Source organism: Siniperca chuatsi, linkage group LG4 (genome assembly GCF_020085105.1).
Source record: "Siniperca chuatsi isolate FFG_IHB_CAS linkage group LG4, ASM2008510v1, whole genome shotgun sequence".
Lineage (NCBI taxonomy): Eukaryota > Metazoa > Chordata > Actinopteri > Centrarchiformes > Sinipercidae > Siniperca > Siniperca chuatsi.
In genome coordinates this window covers 23,962,701-23,978,149 of record NC_058045.1, presented here as the reverse complement: position 1 = coordinate 23,978,149, position 15,449 = coordinate 23,962,701, and the positions used below count along the sequence as shown (strand labels likewise).

Here is a 15,449-nt window from a genome sequence, read left to right as displayed (position 1 = left end):
TGATGATGGTTAGTAAAGTTGAATTTCAGCCTGCACGCACGTATTATCAGACTAACAATGTTGAAACCGAGCAGCTTTTTAGAGACAGGCTGCTGATTTGTCGCTGTTTCTTTTTGTCAACCTAGCAACAGTAACTAAGGGGGGCGGGACTTTGGATCCATCCAGTGTACAGGCATGAGTAGCATTAGCATTTTAGCTAATCAAAATTGCACAAACACAAAGTATTAGGCCTACAAAGTAACATCAAATAGCTGTTACCAATTTCCACGGCTGATTCTTCTGAGCCTCTCCCTCTGCAAAACCATGAAATCAACTTAAATGAAGCTCATAATAATGTTGGCACCTACAATCAAGATGATGAGAAATGTACTTTAACAGGTAATTAAACCATTATTGAAAAGTTACTACATGGGCTAACTTCCTTCTCTTTTAGAAAAATCCAAAAGGATTTAGTTGTTTTTTTCTACCTGGACCTGTACTCTCTGCCATTTCTCCTCTCAACTCTTCCCGCTTCCTTAAGCGCCGCGCCGTGCCGCGCCGCTCCGTGCCGCGCCGCTCTGTGCCGCGCCGCGCCGCTGACCACTCAGCACCTGTTCACGTCACTCACTCACTCAGCCTACTCACCTGTGTGTGTGTGTGTGTGTGTGTGTGTGTGTGTGTGTGTGTGTGTGTATGGGGTTCCTGTGTTTGAAGATAAATCGGTACCAGTTGAGGGCAGGACATGATGAATGTTTTCTCTAATTGTTAAAATTTTATCATTAAAGAAGCTCATGAAGTCGTTACTACTGAGGGCTATAGGAATACATGGCTAACTGGAGCTGTGACTCTGTCAGTCTGGCTGCAGTGCTGAAAAGAAACCTGGGGTTGTTTTTATTTTCCCCTTATAATGATGAGTAGTAGGCTGCTCTGGCATTATGGAGGGCCTTCCTATATGTTTTAATACTATCTTGCCAGGCTAAACGAGATGCTTCCAGATTGGTGGAATGCCATTTCCATTCAAATTTTCGTGATGTTTGCTTTAATTTGCGTGTTTGGGGGTTACAGCATACCATGGAGCTAACCTTCTTTGTTTTATCTTCTTTTTTAGAGGGTTAGAGTTTAGGAGAGGTCTGTGTGTGCGTCTCCACCAAACTAAAGTTTATCTCAGAGCTGGAATGTGGGCAAAAAGTCCTGTGTGCAGCTTCTGTATATTTTTTCATTAAGGGGCGGCTTTGGAGCTGTATTTGGGCAGTGAGAGACAGAGACTGAAAGCGGGTGTCTCCCGCCAAAACCAATAGGCTTTTAAATCTAGAGCACAAATTAAGTAATCCTTGCACACGAATTATGAAATCGAGAGCATAAATCCATACTGTAATCCATTAATTGTTAATCAGATGTACTGTTTTTCTCTGTTTTACATACATAATTGTAAATGGAATTTCTTTGAGTTATAGTCAGACAAAAAAATATTTCACAGACAAAGAAAGTGATGGGCATTTTATAAACTAAACGATTAATGGGGCACCCCTCCAGTTTTACACATGAAGGTCTATACTCTTCATGGGTAGTACTACTCAGCTCGTGAAGCAGTTGTATGTCTTCTCTGGCTCTGGTGGGAAAATAACCCTGATGATGTCATTAGGTTGGTTTAGGCTTGAGACTTGTTTTAGACACTATTAAGTTGCTTTGTGGGAATTGTAGGTCCTGTGTTTTAGAAACTTGACATAATAGTGACTAAAAATCAGGATATCTCAATCTCGGCTGCATCATTCTTTTTTTAATCTGCCTCTCACAAGTCCCCAAACTTCATGGAAGTGCAATACTAAATTGCTGGAGGATCCTTTTAATCACAAAAAATAATTAAGTGATTAAACAATAATGAAAACAACTGCCTTTACCCTCAGCTGCTCCTTTAAGGCCATTTAGTGGCCAATGGATTGTGGTTATATGAGGTAACCACCTGTAGTAGAACTAAATCACAGTGGTGAAAGTAGATTTACTCAAGTATTGCTCTTAAGAACAATTTTGAGGTACTTGTATTTCCATTTTATGGTACTTTATACTTTAACCCCCTTACATTTCAAAGGGAAATATTGTACTTTTAATTAATTTATTTGACAGCTGTAGTTGTTTCTTTACATATTATATATATATATATATATTGTAAATATTAGTCTTATAATTATGATTACTACTTTACATACAACTGCCCAACAGTATATAAAGTAATTCAAATCATCTAAAATGATGTACATGTTAAAGGGACAGTCCAGTAAAAATCAAAAATACATATTTTTCCTCTTACCTGTAGTGCTATTTATCCATCTAGATTGTTTTGGTGTGAGTTGCCAAGTTTTGTAAATATCGGCTGTAGAGATGTCTGCCTTCTCTCAAATATATGGAAAATATGGAACTGGATGGCACTCAGCTTGTGGTGGTCAAAGTGCCAAAATAATACATTTGAAAAACTCAACAGCAATGTCTCTTTCCAGTGGTCATGATTTCTGGTTAGAGACTTAGCTAATTTGGGGGCGAACTGTCCCTTTAATGCATCAGTAATAATAATCCAATGATATAATATATTAACATATAACAATGACAGGGGCTGGCCATCCTCCATAATGAGTACTTTTACTTCTAATTACAGTAAACTTTTGTTACCAATACTTGAAAAAAAAGGAAAACTATGTGAAGAACTGCAAATAATGTATTTAGTACACATTAACAGAAGTGTTCCAACAGCTCAGCGTTCGACTGCTGTTTGTTCATTATGCACATACAGCAGGTGGTTGTTCTGTAGATGTGAGCCATGGCTAATGGGTTATTTCGTAATTTAATCCATAGAGGGAAATTATCTTATTTTGTCACCCTCAGCAGAACAGGATTGGAGGTCAAGCTCACCTACTGATGGTGTGAATATATGTCTTGCTCAGGGACACTTCATATTTAATCAGAGATATTTTGTGGTTGTATTTTTTTTAATCTTTTATTATTAAATGATCTTGTTCATGGCAGCGCTATGACACTAGCGAAAAACTGACATTTGAAAGTGTTCTGTTGGAATAAAACAGCATTAAAAGGATAAAAGTAAATATTTTCAGAAATCAAAAAAAGCCAACAAATGTCAACAACTCCTCTCCAAAATAAGAAGAATAATGTGTTTTGGTTACTTTCCTGCTTAAATAATCTCGTGACTCATCTAAGTTTATAAATGAAAAAAGTTTTATTTGTTAGTGCTGTGTGTAACTGAATGCTACATACATACAGATAATCTTAGCATGAATGTACACATACTGTACGTTGCCACAAAGTATTTATCTTTTCTTTTTTTTCCCCAACATCATTCACATAAACTACAGTACAATTTGAAAAAGCTATAAGGAGGGAACAGTGCTGTGAGGAGGGGAGCACCAGTTCCCAGGGACAGAACACAGGAACTAACACAGCAAGCATGCAGAGAGCAAGAGACACCAGGGTCTGACGGGTTTATTTATTTAAACTGAAAAGGAAAGAGGATGGTGGGTGGGTGAACTGGTGTCTAAACCGACTGTTTCCATTGAAACCACCAGTTAATATGCAGAAGGGTGGATTTATTTAATTTGTGCTTATACAGGAGACTTTCCTCTCCTTCCCCCAGCTGCTTATTGGATATGGGATGTTTTTATTTTTAGAATTGATCAAGATGTGACAAGTGCAGCTCTCCCTTTCACTTTGCAGTATACCCCACTGCTTTGTCAGATTGGTCCGTTAATGTTTCTGCTACCTGTAATCTATAACACACAGGACAAGTGCACAACCAGACAGTTGCCCTCACTAATATTAACAACTAAATCAGTGCTGCTGGCCTGGAATTATGCTTAGGCTTTGAATGTACACTTGTATTGTTATTGTTACACATGTTAAGCCTACTGTCAGCACTATGCAGTATGTGAGGTCCTTGTCCTGCACCTGGAGTGACTATTTTTTATCATGCACATCTGATGATGTGTCAGCACCAACTAATAAGTCAAAAGTCCTTGAGCACTTGTAGTTCTTGGCAAATATAAACCCACCCTAATTGATTCCTGATGAAGTGATTCAGCTTTTAAACCACCACCCTGCAGAATTCTTTGTGTAGAGATTGTTTCTTCTGTGATTTGGCCTCAGAAACAATTCTACATTGTGAAAGCTGAATACAACTCTGGCAGATGTGTTAAAAAATACAGCCAGCTACCCCAAGGCCCTGGTCTCTCCGTCGAGGAATATAGATATTCATATCAATTTAAGGATTAATAGAAAAAAAATAATAAACAAATGTGAAACCATAAAAAAACATACAGTACTTCTTTACTTTAAGTCCAAGTTGTTCTCAAAGTCTTATAATGCCAGATTCAGAAAATAAAAATAAACATATGATGGCTGATGGAACCAACCATCTGACCTCGCATGATTATAATGATGATGGACACAGACAGAAAGCAGGAGAGGAGGAAGAGGCAGAGAGGCACCATGGCCTCATTTTAAGGCTAAAACAAAAAGAAAAGAATTGCAAGCCAGAATTTAAAAAAATGTTACTTCCGTCTCCTTGGCCTCCTCTGTTTGTATTCAATACTGCACTCAAACCATGAATCAACAGTGAAAGAGGGCAGGGAGAGAGGGATCACAGCTGATGTGTAAACCAATTGGTGTTCCAGGCTTCTTCGCAACCAGAATCCCACAGCATTCAAAGAGGTGTCGTTCACTCTGGTATAAACCCACTCTGACTGACACAACGTCAACCTTAACGCAACATGTAATAGGAAAAACAGTGTTAATATTTCTTTCAAAACATGGAAAATATTTAACAAAGTGCAGGTTCGCCCTGCAAAAACAGCTCTGACAGACCAGTAAGGTTAGTAAATAAAATCAAAAAAAAAAAAAGGTGCAGGTCTGTTGAAACATTTCTAATACAATTCTTTACAGTCTGAATTTCCCTGTTTGACAGAATACTGTTTCATACACACACTCACACTCTCACACACACACACACACACACACACACACACGTGCGCAGGGTGCTCTTTGAGATTCCCTGCGACATACAGATACAATCACTACATGGACTACAAAAACAACAAAAAAGCATTTGTCAAAACACTTCACATGGTAAAAAGTAGCAAGAATACAAAAACAGTTCTTACATATTGTTTTTAAGAAAGACAAATTCTGACATTTCCAACTCATCTGGCTACATACACTCGCACATCCATAGTATGTACAGGCTGAGAGAGGAAGTGAAATGTTCAAACTTGGACATTTTAACAGCAAGTCTAACAGCATTGACCTCTGTAGGAATATGACAAGTATATTAGTGTGATATATATTTCTATATAAGTCTATACTGAAGGGTGAGATTGGTATCGATCATCAGGGTTTTCAATGACAGTTAACTTCAGCTGGTTGGTTAGTCTGCACACCTTTGGGATCGGGTGCTGATTTATACTGGTGTTTTGGTACAAACAGGAGTAGCCATGAAACCCATGGCCCACGCATACACTCACAGACAGTTCATCAGAATTATTTCACTATAGGACAATAAATCCCCAAACTCCCCCCACACTGTTTTCCTTCACTTACGTTGAAGAGCTTAGTGACTACTTCATAAATTATAAGTGTAAAATTACTAAAACCCAGAGAGATGTGGAAGCAGAGAGTCCAAAAGAGTCGATACACTGTTTCTGTATTACTGTGGGGACATGAAAACAAAAAGCGTTTTAAGTCATCCTTCACCTGACCAAAGACAAACAAATGTGAGTGCATGTGTGTCTGAGGGGTTTGTCAAACTTTCCAGTTTTTTGATACTAAACAGCGACAGGCTGAGACAGGAAGAGGAGGAAGTAAAAGAAAGCAGAGATGAGAGGAAGAAATAGGGAGGGAGAAACTGAAGAGTGGGGAAGAAAGAGAGGGAGAGAGGCGGAAAGAAAAAACAAGGGAATGATCCCCCTCTAGTGGATACTCTAGCAGTCAGGACACTTTGTGACCCGGTCAGTTTAGGTGGAGATTTGCCTCTACTGATTCATTCAGTACACCTTACAACATACTTACTGCCAAACTATTTAAAAAACACAAAAAAAAACACAATGGGATCAACCTGCATTATAGCACCTGTTTCTGTCTGCAACATTCTGACTAAGTATGACTGATAAAATGGTTGTGGCCTCTTCACTGCTAACGCCTGTCTGAGCGTGGGGCTGAGAAAAAGGGGAGAGGACAGGTATAAGAAGAAAAAGGCCTCTTCAGGGACCTTATGGAATGACAGGGTCACAGTACTAAAGGGCTTTGGGCAGGTTAGTAAAGCAACAAAAACCTGATGTATCACTGGTAAGAATGAATGCAATAATAATAGCCTGGACTGTCCTGCAAATGTGGTGATAGTTAGGCTGCATAAATAGCCTACAAGGGACAGACAAGAGGACAGGGGACTGTCTCTTCAAGGGAAAAAGTCTCCAAGGATTTATATGCACTGGGGCACAGGGTAACCCCCTCCATCGGCTGTGTGCTGCACCGTGTGATCCTGCAAAGAACCCAAGTCACTGAAACGCTCGCCGCACCAAACACACTTGAACTGGCCCTCTCTGGAGTGCGTGCTCTGGTGTTTGGTCAGGTGCTCGCGCTGTTTGAAGCCCTTGTTGCAGTGGCCACATTTGTACGGTTTCTCCCCTGTATGCACGCGGCGGTGTCGGTTCAGGTCTGATGAGTATTTGAAACGTTTCTCACAGTCAGGGCACTTCAGCGGCTTTTCTCGCGACGGGTCGCAGCGGTGCTGGACAAATTCCGAAGAGGACAGGAAGCGGCGGTCACAGAGCGAGCACTTGAGCGGCTTCTCTTGGCAGTGAGAGTTTTGATGACGCTGTAACGTGGAACTCTTCTTGTAGCCCTTGCCACAAACGTCACACTTGTACGGCTTGTCGGGCGAGGTGTTGGACGACTCGCCGCACTTGTGTCTGAGCAGCTCTCCTGACTGGCTGAACTCCTTCTGGCATGAGGCACACTTGAACAGGTTGTCCATGCCATGGACGTGCTGGTGGTAGAGGAGGTGAGAGGGCTGCATGAAGCCCTTGTCGCACAGATTGCATTTGAATGGCCGGTCAGTAGGGTCTTTGTGTGTGCGTCGGTGGCGCACCAGTGCATACTGCTGCTTGAAGCTCATCTGACACTCATCACAGTGGAAAGGACGCTCCTCCGAGTGCGTGCGCTCGTGTTGGCGAAGGTCAGACGGACGCTTGAAACCCTTACCGCATGTGGCACAGCGGAAGGGGCGGGAACCCTGTGGGTGGCAGGGGTGGTGAAGGAGCTCTGACGACTCTTTGAAGTGCAGCTCACATAAGTTGCATTTGAACAAATGCTCACCAGAGTGCACATACATGTGGCGCACGAGGTGGGAGCGGTGCTTGAAACTCTTTTCACAAACGGCACACTTGAATGGGCGTTCACTGCTGTGTGTTCGCTGGTGGTGCTGTAGGTGTGACGACTGGCTGAATGCCTTGTCACATGTGTCACATTTGAAGGGCTTCTCTCCTGTGTGCACCCTCTCATGCCGCGTGAGTTCTGACAGGTGTTTGAAGCCCTTCTGGCAAACAGAGCATTTGTAGGGCCGGTCTCGGGCCGAGGGGAAGGGTAGAATTGATGAGCTGCTGCTGGCTGACGCCCCATCACTGCTGGGCTGCTGGGGATTATTTGAGTTGGGTGTGACGTTGCCAGAAGAACCGGGTCGGTAGGTCTTCTCACATATTGAACATTTCATTGGGTTGGTGCTGTTATGGGATGTGTGATGCTGGGCTAAAGAGGTGAGTAGGGAGAAGCCCATCTTACACACCCCACACACAAACGGCTTCTGCTCCACCTGAACACACTGGTGTTCTAGTAAGTCTGTCGCCTGATGGAAAATCTTCATGCACTGGGTGCACTGGAATGACCTGTCCTGACTCACCATGCACTGGTGCTCATGTGGGTTGGCCAGGTGGGAGATATCGTGTCCACAGGCCCCACACTTGTGTCCTCCCTCTGTCCCCACCTGTAGGGAGGTCTGCTGGGCCTGGGCGGGGTGCTGCTGCTGACTGTGCTGCCCACCTCCATGCTGCTGACTCCCGCTGTGTTGTTGGCTGTGTTGGCTGTGCTGTCCATGCTGGGTCTGTTGCTGCTGCTGTTGCTGTAAAGACGTAGCATCTGGCTGCAGTACAATGCCATACACAGCACAGCCCAACGCGTTCTCAGCTCCTGGAGGGATGGTGTGGACGACTTGAGGTGGAGCGACTGCATGCTGCTGCCAGGCCTCTGTCATGCGGGCTCTGGTGTAGGGATTCAGTTTGGCAGCTGGTGTGGCCCAACTGCAGTAAAAAAGGGAGACAGGCACATATTTAAAATAATGGGATAAAAGCTTCAGGGTGTGTTAAGAAAACAGGACAAAAAACTCACTCCATTTCAGCAAGTGGCACTGAAGAACTGACAAGGGCGCTTGGTGAAGGTGCTGTGACAGAGGATTTAATGACAGGAACAGTGTTGCGCAGAGGAGTATAGCTGTGTGGAGAGACTGAAGAAAATCCCCTACGTTCACTTTATTCTTGTCCTTCAAGTGGTTTCTGTATGAGAAAGAGGCTCAAAGTGAGTCAAAATGTCAGTGAGCAGAAAGAGGTTACTCAATAACAGTAACATAACTAATCCAACAGTCAGTACACCCTGGCAGCAAAAAAATATTTGTTTAGCAAAATGCTTTTCAAAAATGTAGAAAAACTGCACATTTGCTTTTGCAATCTTGCTACATCAGCTTTAGCAGCCAGTTATGATATGTCTGTGTAAACTCAGCAGAAACTAGTAATAGTAATATTGTAGGACGTGTTGCAATATTAGGTTTACAAAAGGTGGGTGTCAAACAATGCAAACAGCTTCTTTAACAAAACATCAGAGCAGATGTTTCACACCTGCTCATTAAGCAACTCTGGCATAACATGACAACAGCTGAAGAGATCAAAACGCGTTTACACCAGTCATTCTTACAATGATTTGTAACGTTACTGTACTGACATTGCTAAAAGCATCCCAATGCAATGAAATTGAATTATAAACAACTTGAAGCTATGCAACATCCTCGCAGAAACACACAGCAAGTGGGCTCTTATTAACATACACACTTGGACACAAACAAGTAACGCTAAGTACTATATTTAAATCTTTATTATACTGATTATGTACTTCCACACATGCAGAAATCCAAATGCTCAACCACACGCGGTAAAAAAATAAATAAATAAATAAAAAATAAGTGAAAGGTAGCGTCTGCGCATCATAACGTTTTTGGTCTCCAGGCAAAGATCACTGTAATCAGGATAGGTTAGCTAGCTGGTTAGCCTAGCCACTTGCTAACGCAGCCACAGAGGCACGGGAAAGAGCTAACGTTAACAGGCTAGCCACGGGAAAAGAATAGCCTAACGTTAGTAGCAACCGCTGCAGCGACATGTTTGTAAGTGAGTGGTGCATGTAAATAGTGATGAGAAATTTCGCATTTACATACCCGGAGCGTCTACTGAGTATTCGTGATAAAACGCCAGTCTGTCGTAGGTTAGCAACTCCCCTAAATAGCGTTAGGTCCCTTCTTCACATCCGCAAACGGTGCTCGGATGCTCTCTTGTTCGAGCGCTGTGGACCGGGGCCGAAAAATTGGGATTTGCGGGTCATTAAAATGGGCGTAAATTCTCCCGCGATGTCCCAAATCGCCCCATAAACGTTGTCGTTTCACGTATACATTTATTTGGCTCCTAGGGCATCCCCTCGGCTAGCGAAAAGATATGCATTTTGTTATAAATTGCTAGCTAGCTATCGGCTAGCTTCTGAACCCCTGCCCGCGCACGGGAACATGAATAAACCAAGAGTTAATTGGCATGCTCACAACACTCACACACGCTCACAACACTCACACACTCTCACGCACACACGCACACACACCCGGAACCTGGTGTGTGATGGCTTTAATGTTATACTCCTGCAAAAGTATTCTCATTCACCACATCTATTCATATATTTCCTATTCTATCTATTCCTGTTGTCTTAAAGAGATGTGTTAGTGACTGTTTTTGAAGCGAAAACTGGGATTAAAAATAAAGACATCTTCCAGTTTGAGCTGAACCTGTCATCTCTTTTACATGTTGTCATGATATAAATACATTTTTGACAAATTAAAACATTTCAGTGACTCGTTTGAGCCGAGCAGATCACAGTACACAAAAGCACCCATACACAGGCTCCTCGTCTATGCAGTGTGCACATATTGAAGCAAACCTCGGAAAGCGGAACTGATTACAGGTTGGGCTGTGTTTCACTGGGACCTAAATTATCATTACAACAGGTTGTTTACATCGGAAGCGCAGGACTGTGCGGAAGAAACGTCGGCTTTTGATTGAAGCCGCTGGAAAATGCCGAGCAAAAATGTTTCTTTTCCCCTTTAAAGTTTAAATAACTATGTTAATTCCTCTCAGTCTTTTAGCTCATTCACATGTATAGCTAATTCACGTTTGATATGTCCTGACCCATCACGCACTCCAGGATGTTGGTTGGCTACAGCAGCAGCTCCGAGGAGGAAAGTGAGGCGGCTGATCAAAGCAAAAGTTGCTCTCGAAAGTGTCAAGAGGAAGATGACGGTGATGATGGCTGCCCAGCGAGGAAGAAACCCAAAAATGAGGAACGGGTTCCTAAAACAAGGTGTGTGGTGGCTTTCTGTAGGCTGAGTAGGAGACTGCAGCGGGAAAGAGGATGACACAGGAAACACCATGTCTCACATTTGAACGTATGACCAAGATTGCTTATTAAGCTTCAGAATCAGAAATACTTTATTGATCCCCGAGGGGAAACTCTCTTGTTACAGCAGCTCACTATCACGTCAGTGCACACAGGAACAGAAGTACTAAGCAAAACATTTAATACACTATAATACAGGTCAGAAAATAAATTAAGTACCAAGTGGGTATAAGTATAAAATTAAAATAAGTGTGAAGTACAAAGTGGGTTTACAGGTTGATGATAATAATACGGTATAAAGTAATAGTGCATGAACTGCCAAGTTAAGTGTAGTTTATTAGGATTATAATGAGAAGGAGGATATTGCACAGCAGTAATAGAGGTATGAATAAATATCAATATCAATAAATAGGGCATTTTAAACTGAAAGAGTATAATGTATGCTAAATCGCCCAGTAAGCTTTAAATGTAATGTATTTACTTCTGCTCCTGACGCTGCGGGTCATATGGAACAATGTTCGTCTTACCTGTGCTGATGACCTGGTGATTTTTAGTCCACATAGCGCAGGGCTGCAGCAATTACTGAAGGTGTGCTCACAGTACAGCAAAGACTATGACATTAAATGTAATGCCAAAAAGAGTAATGTCATGACAGTCAGAACTAGAGAGGACAGGAAATTAGTTTTTCCTGTTTTTCACTTGAGTGATCTTCCTCTCACGACATGCAAGGAAATAAAATACCATGGCCATTTTCTCACTGAAGATTTGAATGATGACAGTGATATTGAGCAACAGTGTTGTAAACTTTATGCTCAGGCTAATATGTTGCTTCGTAAGTTTAGTGTGTGCTCTGGCAATGTAAAATGTTCATTATTTAGAGCTTTGTGCACACCTATGTATGCAGCTCATCTTTGGTGCAGCTACAGGGAAAGTAGTATGCCGAGGCGTATAGTGGCTTACAATGAGGCGATGAGGTTGCTGCTTCAGGTTCCTAGATGACATAGTGCCAGTCAACTGTTTGTGTTATCTGGTGTCCCTTCATGTGTGGCACTTCTGAGACATCTGATGTACAATTTTGTGTGTCGCTTGGATGAGTCAGCAGCATAGAGGCTTTAACCAGACCTAGGAAGAGCCGCTCTCGGTACTCATCCAGGCTCAGAAAACATTGGCGAGATAGCCTACATATGAACGCTTTCTTAAATTGAATGATGAACTGTTGTGGTTTTATCTTGTATGGTTTGTTTTTCTTTTATTGCTATGGAACCTCTTGTGAGTCTGAAATAAAGTTTGAATTGAATTGAATTGAATAGGCAGCCACTGACTGCAATAGGAAATATAAAATTAAGTGTCCACTGTTATTGGGCCAGCAGCCTGCCTCTTCCTGGTTGCCTGTTGGCCATGTTTCCAGAAGAAGTCGATTCACAGACTGAAGACAGCGCTCTTCACGGTGGACGCATCCGCTCCTTCAAACATGAGAGAGGAAACTGGGCCACCTATGTTTATTTGCCATGTAAGACCAACACACTACTGTACTGTTGACGTTTGATCATCGACAATAGTCACATCCTCACACACGTTATCCAAGTACAATTTAGGATTATTTATTTAACCCGATTCCTCGCCTAATTTGGCTTTGTGTGTGCACGTTTCTCTCTCCGTCTCCTCTTCACATCAGACCATCCTGAGGAGGAGTTCAGGGAGTTGTTGGAGGCGCTGCTCTCAGTAGCAAGAGCCCATGGTGCAGTTTTGACCCCGCAGGAGGAGTTCCACCTCAGCCTGTCACAGACGGTGGTGCTGAGACACCACTGGATCCAACCCTTCACACAGAGCCTCAGGGCAGGCCTGGTGCACTGCAAGAGGTTTGCTCAAATACCCATACCCAGGACGATTCAGTCATTTCTTTTTAGAACTGATACTTTCTTTTGATTTGTTCATTTTTTTCTGCTTTACACCAGAGTTAGCCATTGAGTTTGCAAGCCATTTGCGAGGCATATACAGTATGTACAGAAAGTAATTTGTAGGGCAGGTAATTTAACTGCACAAGTGACAAAAAAGTAAAACACTTAATATAAGAGTTATTTAAAAAAAGGGTCGTGCTGGTGAAATTGGTGGAAAAAACAATATCACTAAAAAACAAGGCCAGTTAGTAAGTCAAAAGGAAATTAAATGAAGACAAATTAAACAATGAAGAGAGTGCAGTTAGTGCAATTGTATTACCATAAATATAATATCTCCTATAATGACTATCTCAAGGTGAATACAACTGTATTTGCAGCAGCATCCTAGAGGTTCACTTGCACTGGAGTAGGTGGAATAGTACAAATAAATCAGGAAAAGATGAAAATGACATCTGAAGCTGATTATAGTTGAATGTTTATTCTAGCTGCGTTTCTTGTTGCCAGGTTTGTGTGCTCAGCGGGGAGACTGAGGGTCTATTGTAACGCTGAGAGGACGAGGTACAGTCAAGTCCTTTTTAATTGTCTCTCTTTCTCGTAGTCCAGATATAGTATGTAAACTAAACAATCTCTGTGTAGCACTGACTATTCAGTTGTTACTGTAGCCAAAATGTTGTTGACTTAGCTGTCGAAGATACATTTTCATTCTTTGGCGTTTGGCCTGTATGTGTCTCTGTCTGTCTGTTGTCCCCGGCAGGACGTTTCTGGGGATGGAAGTGTGTACTGGGCATGCTCAGTTGTTGGACCTGGTCCAAGCAGTGGACAGAACAATGACAGAGTTTCGCCTGGACACTTTCTATAAGGTCACTCATCAACACGTTTTAACACACAAATTGATTTTATCCTTTGGGGTCTATAGCTGGACCAGTTTGTGTGTCACTCTTAAGTTTGAATTAGTCTTTTTCCTATTGATACCTGGGTAAATACAGTGATCTGCAGGGTCCAAATTAGTTAATGGGATATTCTTCTATGTTGTAGCAACATTTTAATCAGTCAGTGAATGATTGTAAATCATTGTTTTGTCTTAAAAATATGAACAAACCATCCAAACGGATCTGAAGTAGTGCACATCTATGTCTTACCCTCCATATTGTTCCCTCTGATGTTTTTTCTAGGATCCATCTTTCCACGTGAGTCTGGCCTGGTGTGTTGGAGACATGACAGGACAGATGAAGGAATGCATTCAGGAGCTGCAGGTACCGGGACGTCTGTCCATCCTAACGTGTTCCTTTTGAAATAATTTCTCGGTTCCTCCTAATTGACAGTCGATTCTAAATCCAAATGTATGCCATCGTTCCTTAATCCATTCTATAATGCCCCAGTATGTTTGGAACTAGACCCATATATTGGCGGTTTATCGCAGCCAAATCGGTATCAACATGCGTGTTGGCCGATAAGAAACTGCAATACAAAAATGCCAACGATATATGTGTGAGGTAATTTATGAAGTGTCTCCATCACACAGTTTGTCCACCAAAGAGCACTGACAAGTTCATTTATTAACTGTAAAATGCCTTATCAAAAATGTGAGTTTGTCTTAAAAATTAAATATCAGCCGACGATATGCTGTTAACAGATTTTTTAAACTCAACTAACAGTCGGGCTCTGGTTTGGATTTAGGTTTCATATATACAGTATGCCTTAGATAACAGAACTTTGTCATAATCATACCATAGTCGATTGTTTTTTGCTGGTGTATTGTAACACTTCTGAGAAATATTCTGGCAGCAGCTGCCTCAGTCACGGCAGTTTTGACTGAATGACTTGCACACAGTTTACCAGCTGATTACTGTTTGTACATCCCTGATGTTTTGACTGTTAGAGTCTGGTTGATGACCATGAAGACGGACCATTTCTGCTAAGGTTAGACTGCGTGGAGCTGCGCTGCAGGACGGGAAACAAGACCTTCCGCTTCCCTCTAGAAACCTAAAGTTTGACACGTGTATACCCTGACCGCTGGACCTTTTACAGCTGTGTTCTTCTGACCCACATCAATGAGCCAGAAACGTGCTCAAACAAGAATGAGAGAATGAAAGGATATGGCGAAGGCCAAAACAACATCATTTTTAGTTGCATGAGTACCATATCCAGCATGACTGAAACCTCTCGTCAAGTCATGAGCAATTCTGCAAAGCCAGGAGAAGGACTCAATACAGGTGTTATTATAGTGTTGACTGTAAGGATGACAGTAACCTATCAGCTGTCATCATCCTAATCCTGTTCCAGACAAATGTTCTTGGGAGATTAGCCTGTTGGTGAACTTATCCATTTAGTGATTGTATTAGTATTGATAGTATTGTAATTGTCTATATTATTTTAATACTGTATATAAATAAAGTTGCTACTGGTTTTATACTTATTTTTGTGTTTGCATGTGACAGTACTAATACTACTACTACTGCTGCGATGTAGTGATCAGGGTTCAGAAAGGTTGACATGTGACCAAAAGAGAGAATTATGACACGTGTGAGAAGCTGCACATCTGAAAGGAAGTTGTGGACTTAGTCGGTATTGAAACCTCACCGGTTCCAACAGTTATATCTTGCCATTTACCACATTGATGTGAAGTCCTCACTTAAATAAAATGACTGTTAAGTCAACACCCCATTCAATGTCTATGTATTATGTTCAGTGAATTAACATCCAGGTGACAAACTGCTCTTTATCTCTAGCTTTTAAAGGAAAACTATGCCTGTTCAGAGACGGAACTGTCCTAGAGCGCTAAAATAAAATGTATTTTTAAAAGTGTGGAAAGTTTACCAGAGGGAT

General features: G+C 41.9%; 2 protein-coding genes across 7 annotated transcripts; one reads left to right on the top strand and one right to left on the bottom strand.

The window, feature by feature from the left end:
* The first annotated feature begins 349 nt into the window (after positions 1-349).
* usb1 (U6 snRNA biogenesis 1) lies at positions 350-15,039 on the top strand. Of its 5 annotated transcripts, none has more exons than XM_044194657.1 (8): positions 350-378; positions 10,534-10,689; positions 12,096-12,235; positions 12,401-12,584; positions 13,128-13,181; positions 13,378-13,483; positions 13,796-13,876; positions 14,503-15,039. In XM_044194657.1, the coding sequence occupies exons 1-8, from the start codon at positions 365-367 to the stop codon at positions 14,608-14,610; spliced, it is 843 nt and encodes a 280-aa protein (XP_044050592.1). In that variant the 5' UTR covers positions 350-364; the 3' UTR covers positions 14,611-15,039. The 5 variants fall into 5 exon arrangements, with proteins under 5 accessions (XP_044050592.1, XP_044050591.1, XP_044050595.1 ...); XM_044194656.1 differs by having other exon boundaries at positions 12,093-12,235; XM_044194660.1 differs by lacking the exon at positions 350-378 and adding an exon at positions 9,127-9,139 and having other exon boundaries at positions 12,093-12,235.
* znf319b (zinc finger protein 319b) lies at positions 3,180-9,992 on the bottom strand. Of its 2 annotated transcripts, XM_044194650.1 has the most exons (3): positions 9,506-9,990; positions 8,413-8,576; positions 3,180-8,324 (listed from the first exon to the last, which is right to left on the bottom strand). In XM_044194650.1, exons 2-3 carry the CDS (start codon positions 8,415-8,417, stop codon positions 6,452-6,454), a joined length of 1,878 nt encoding a protein of 625 aa, XP_044050585.1. In that variant the 5' UTR covers positions 8,418-8,576; positions 9,506-9,990; the 3' UTR covers positions 3,180-6,451. The 2 variants fall into 2 exon arrangements, with proteins under 2 accessions (XP_044050585.1, XP_044050586.1); XM_044194651.1 differs by lacking the exon at positions 8,413-8,576 and having other exon boundaries at positions 9,506-9,992.
* Positions 15,040-15,449: the final 410 nt, after the last annotated feature.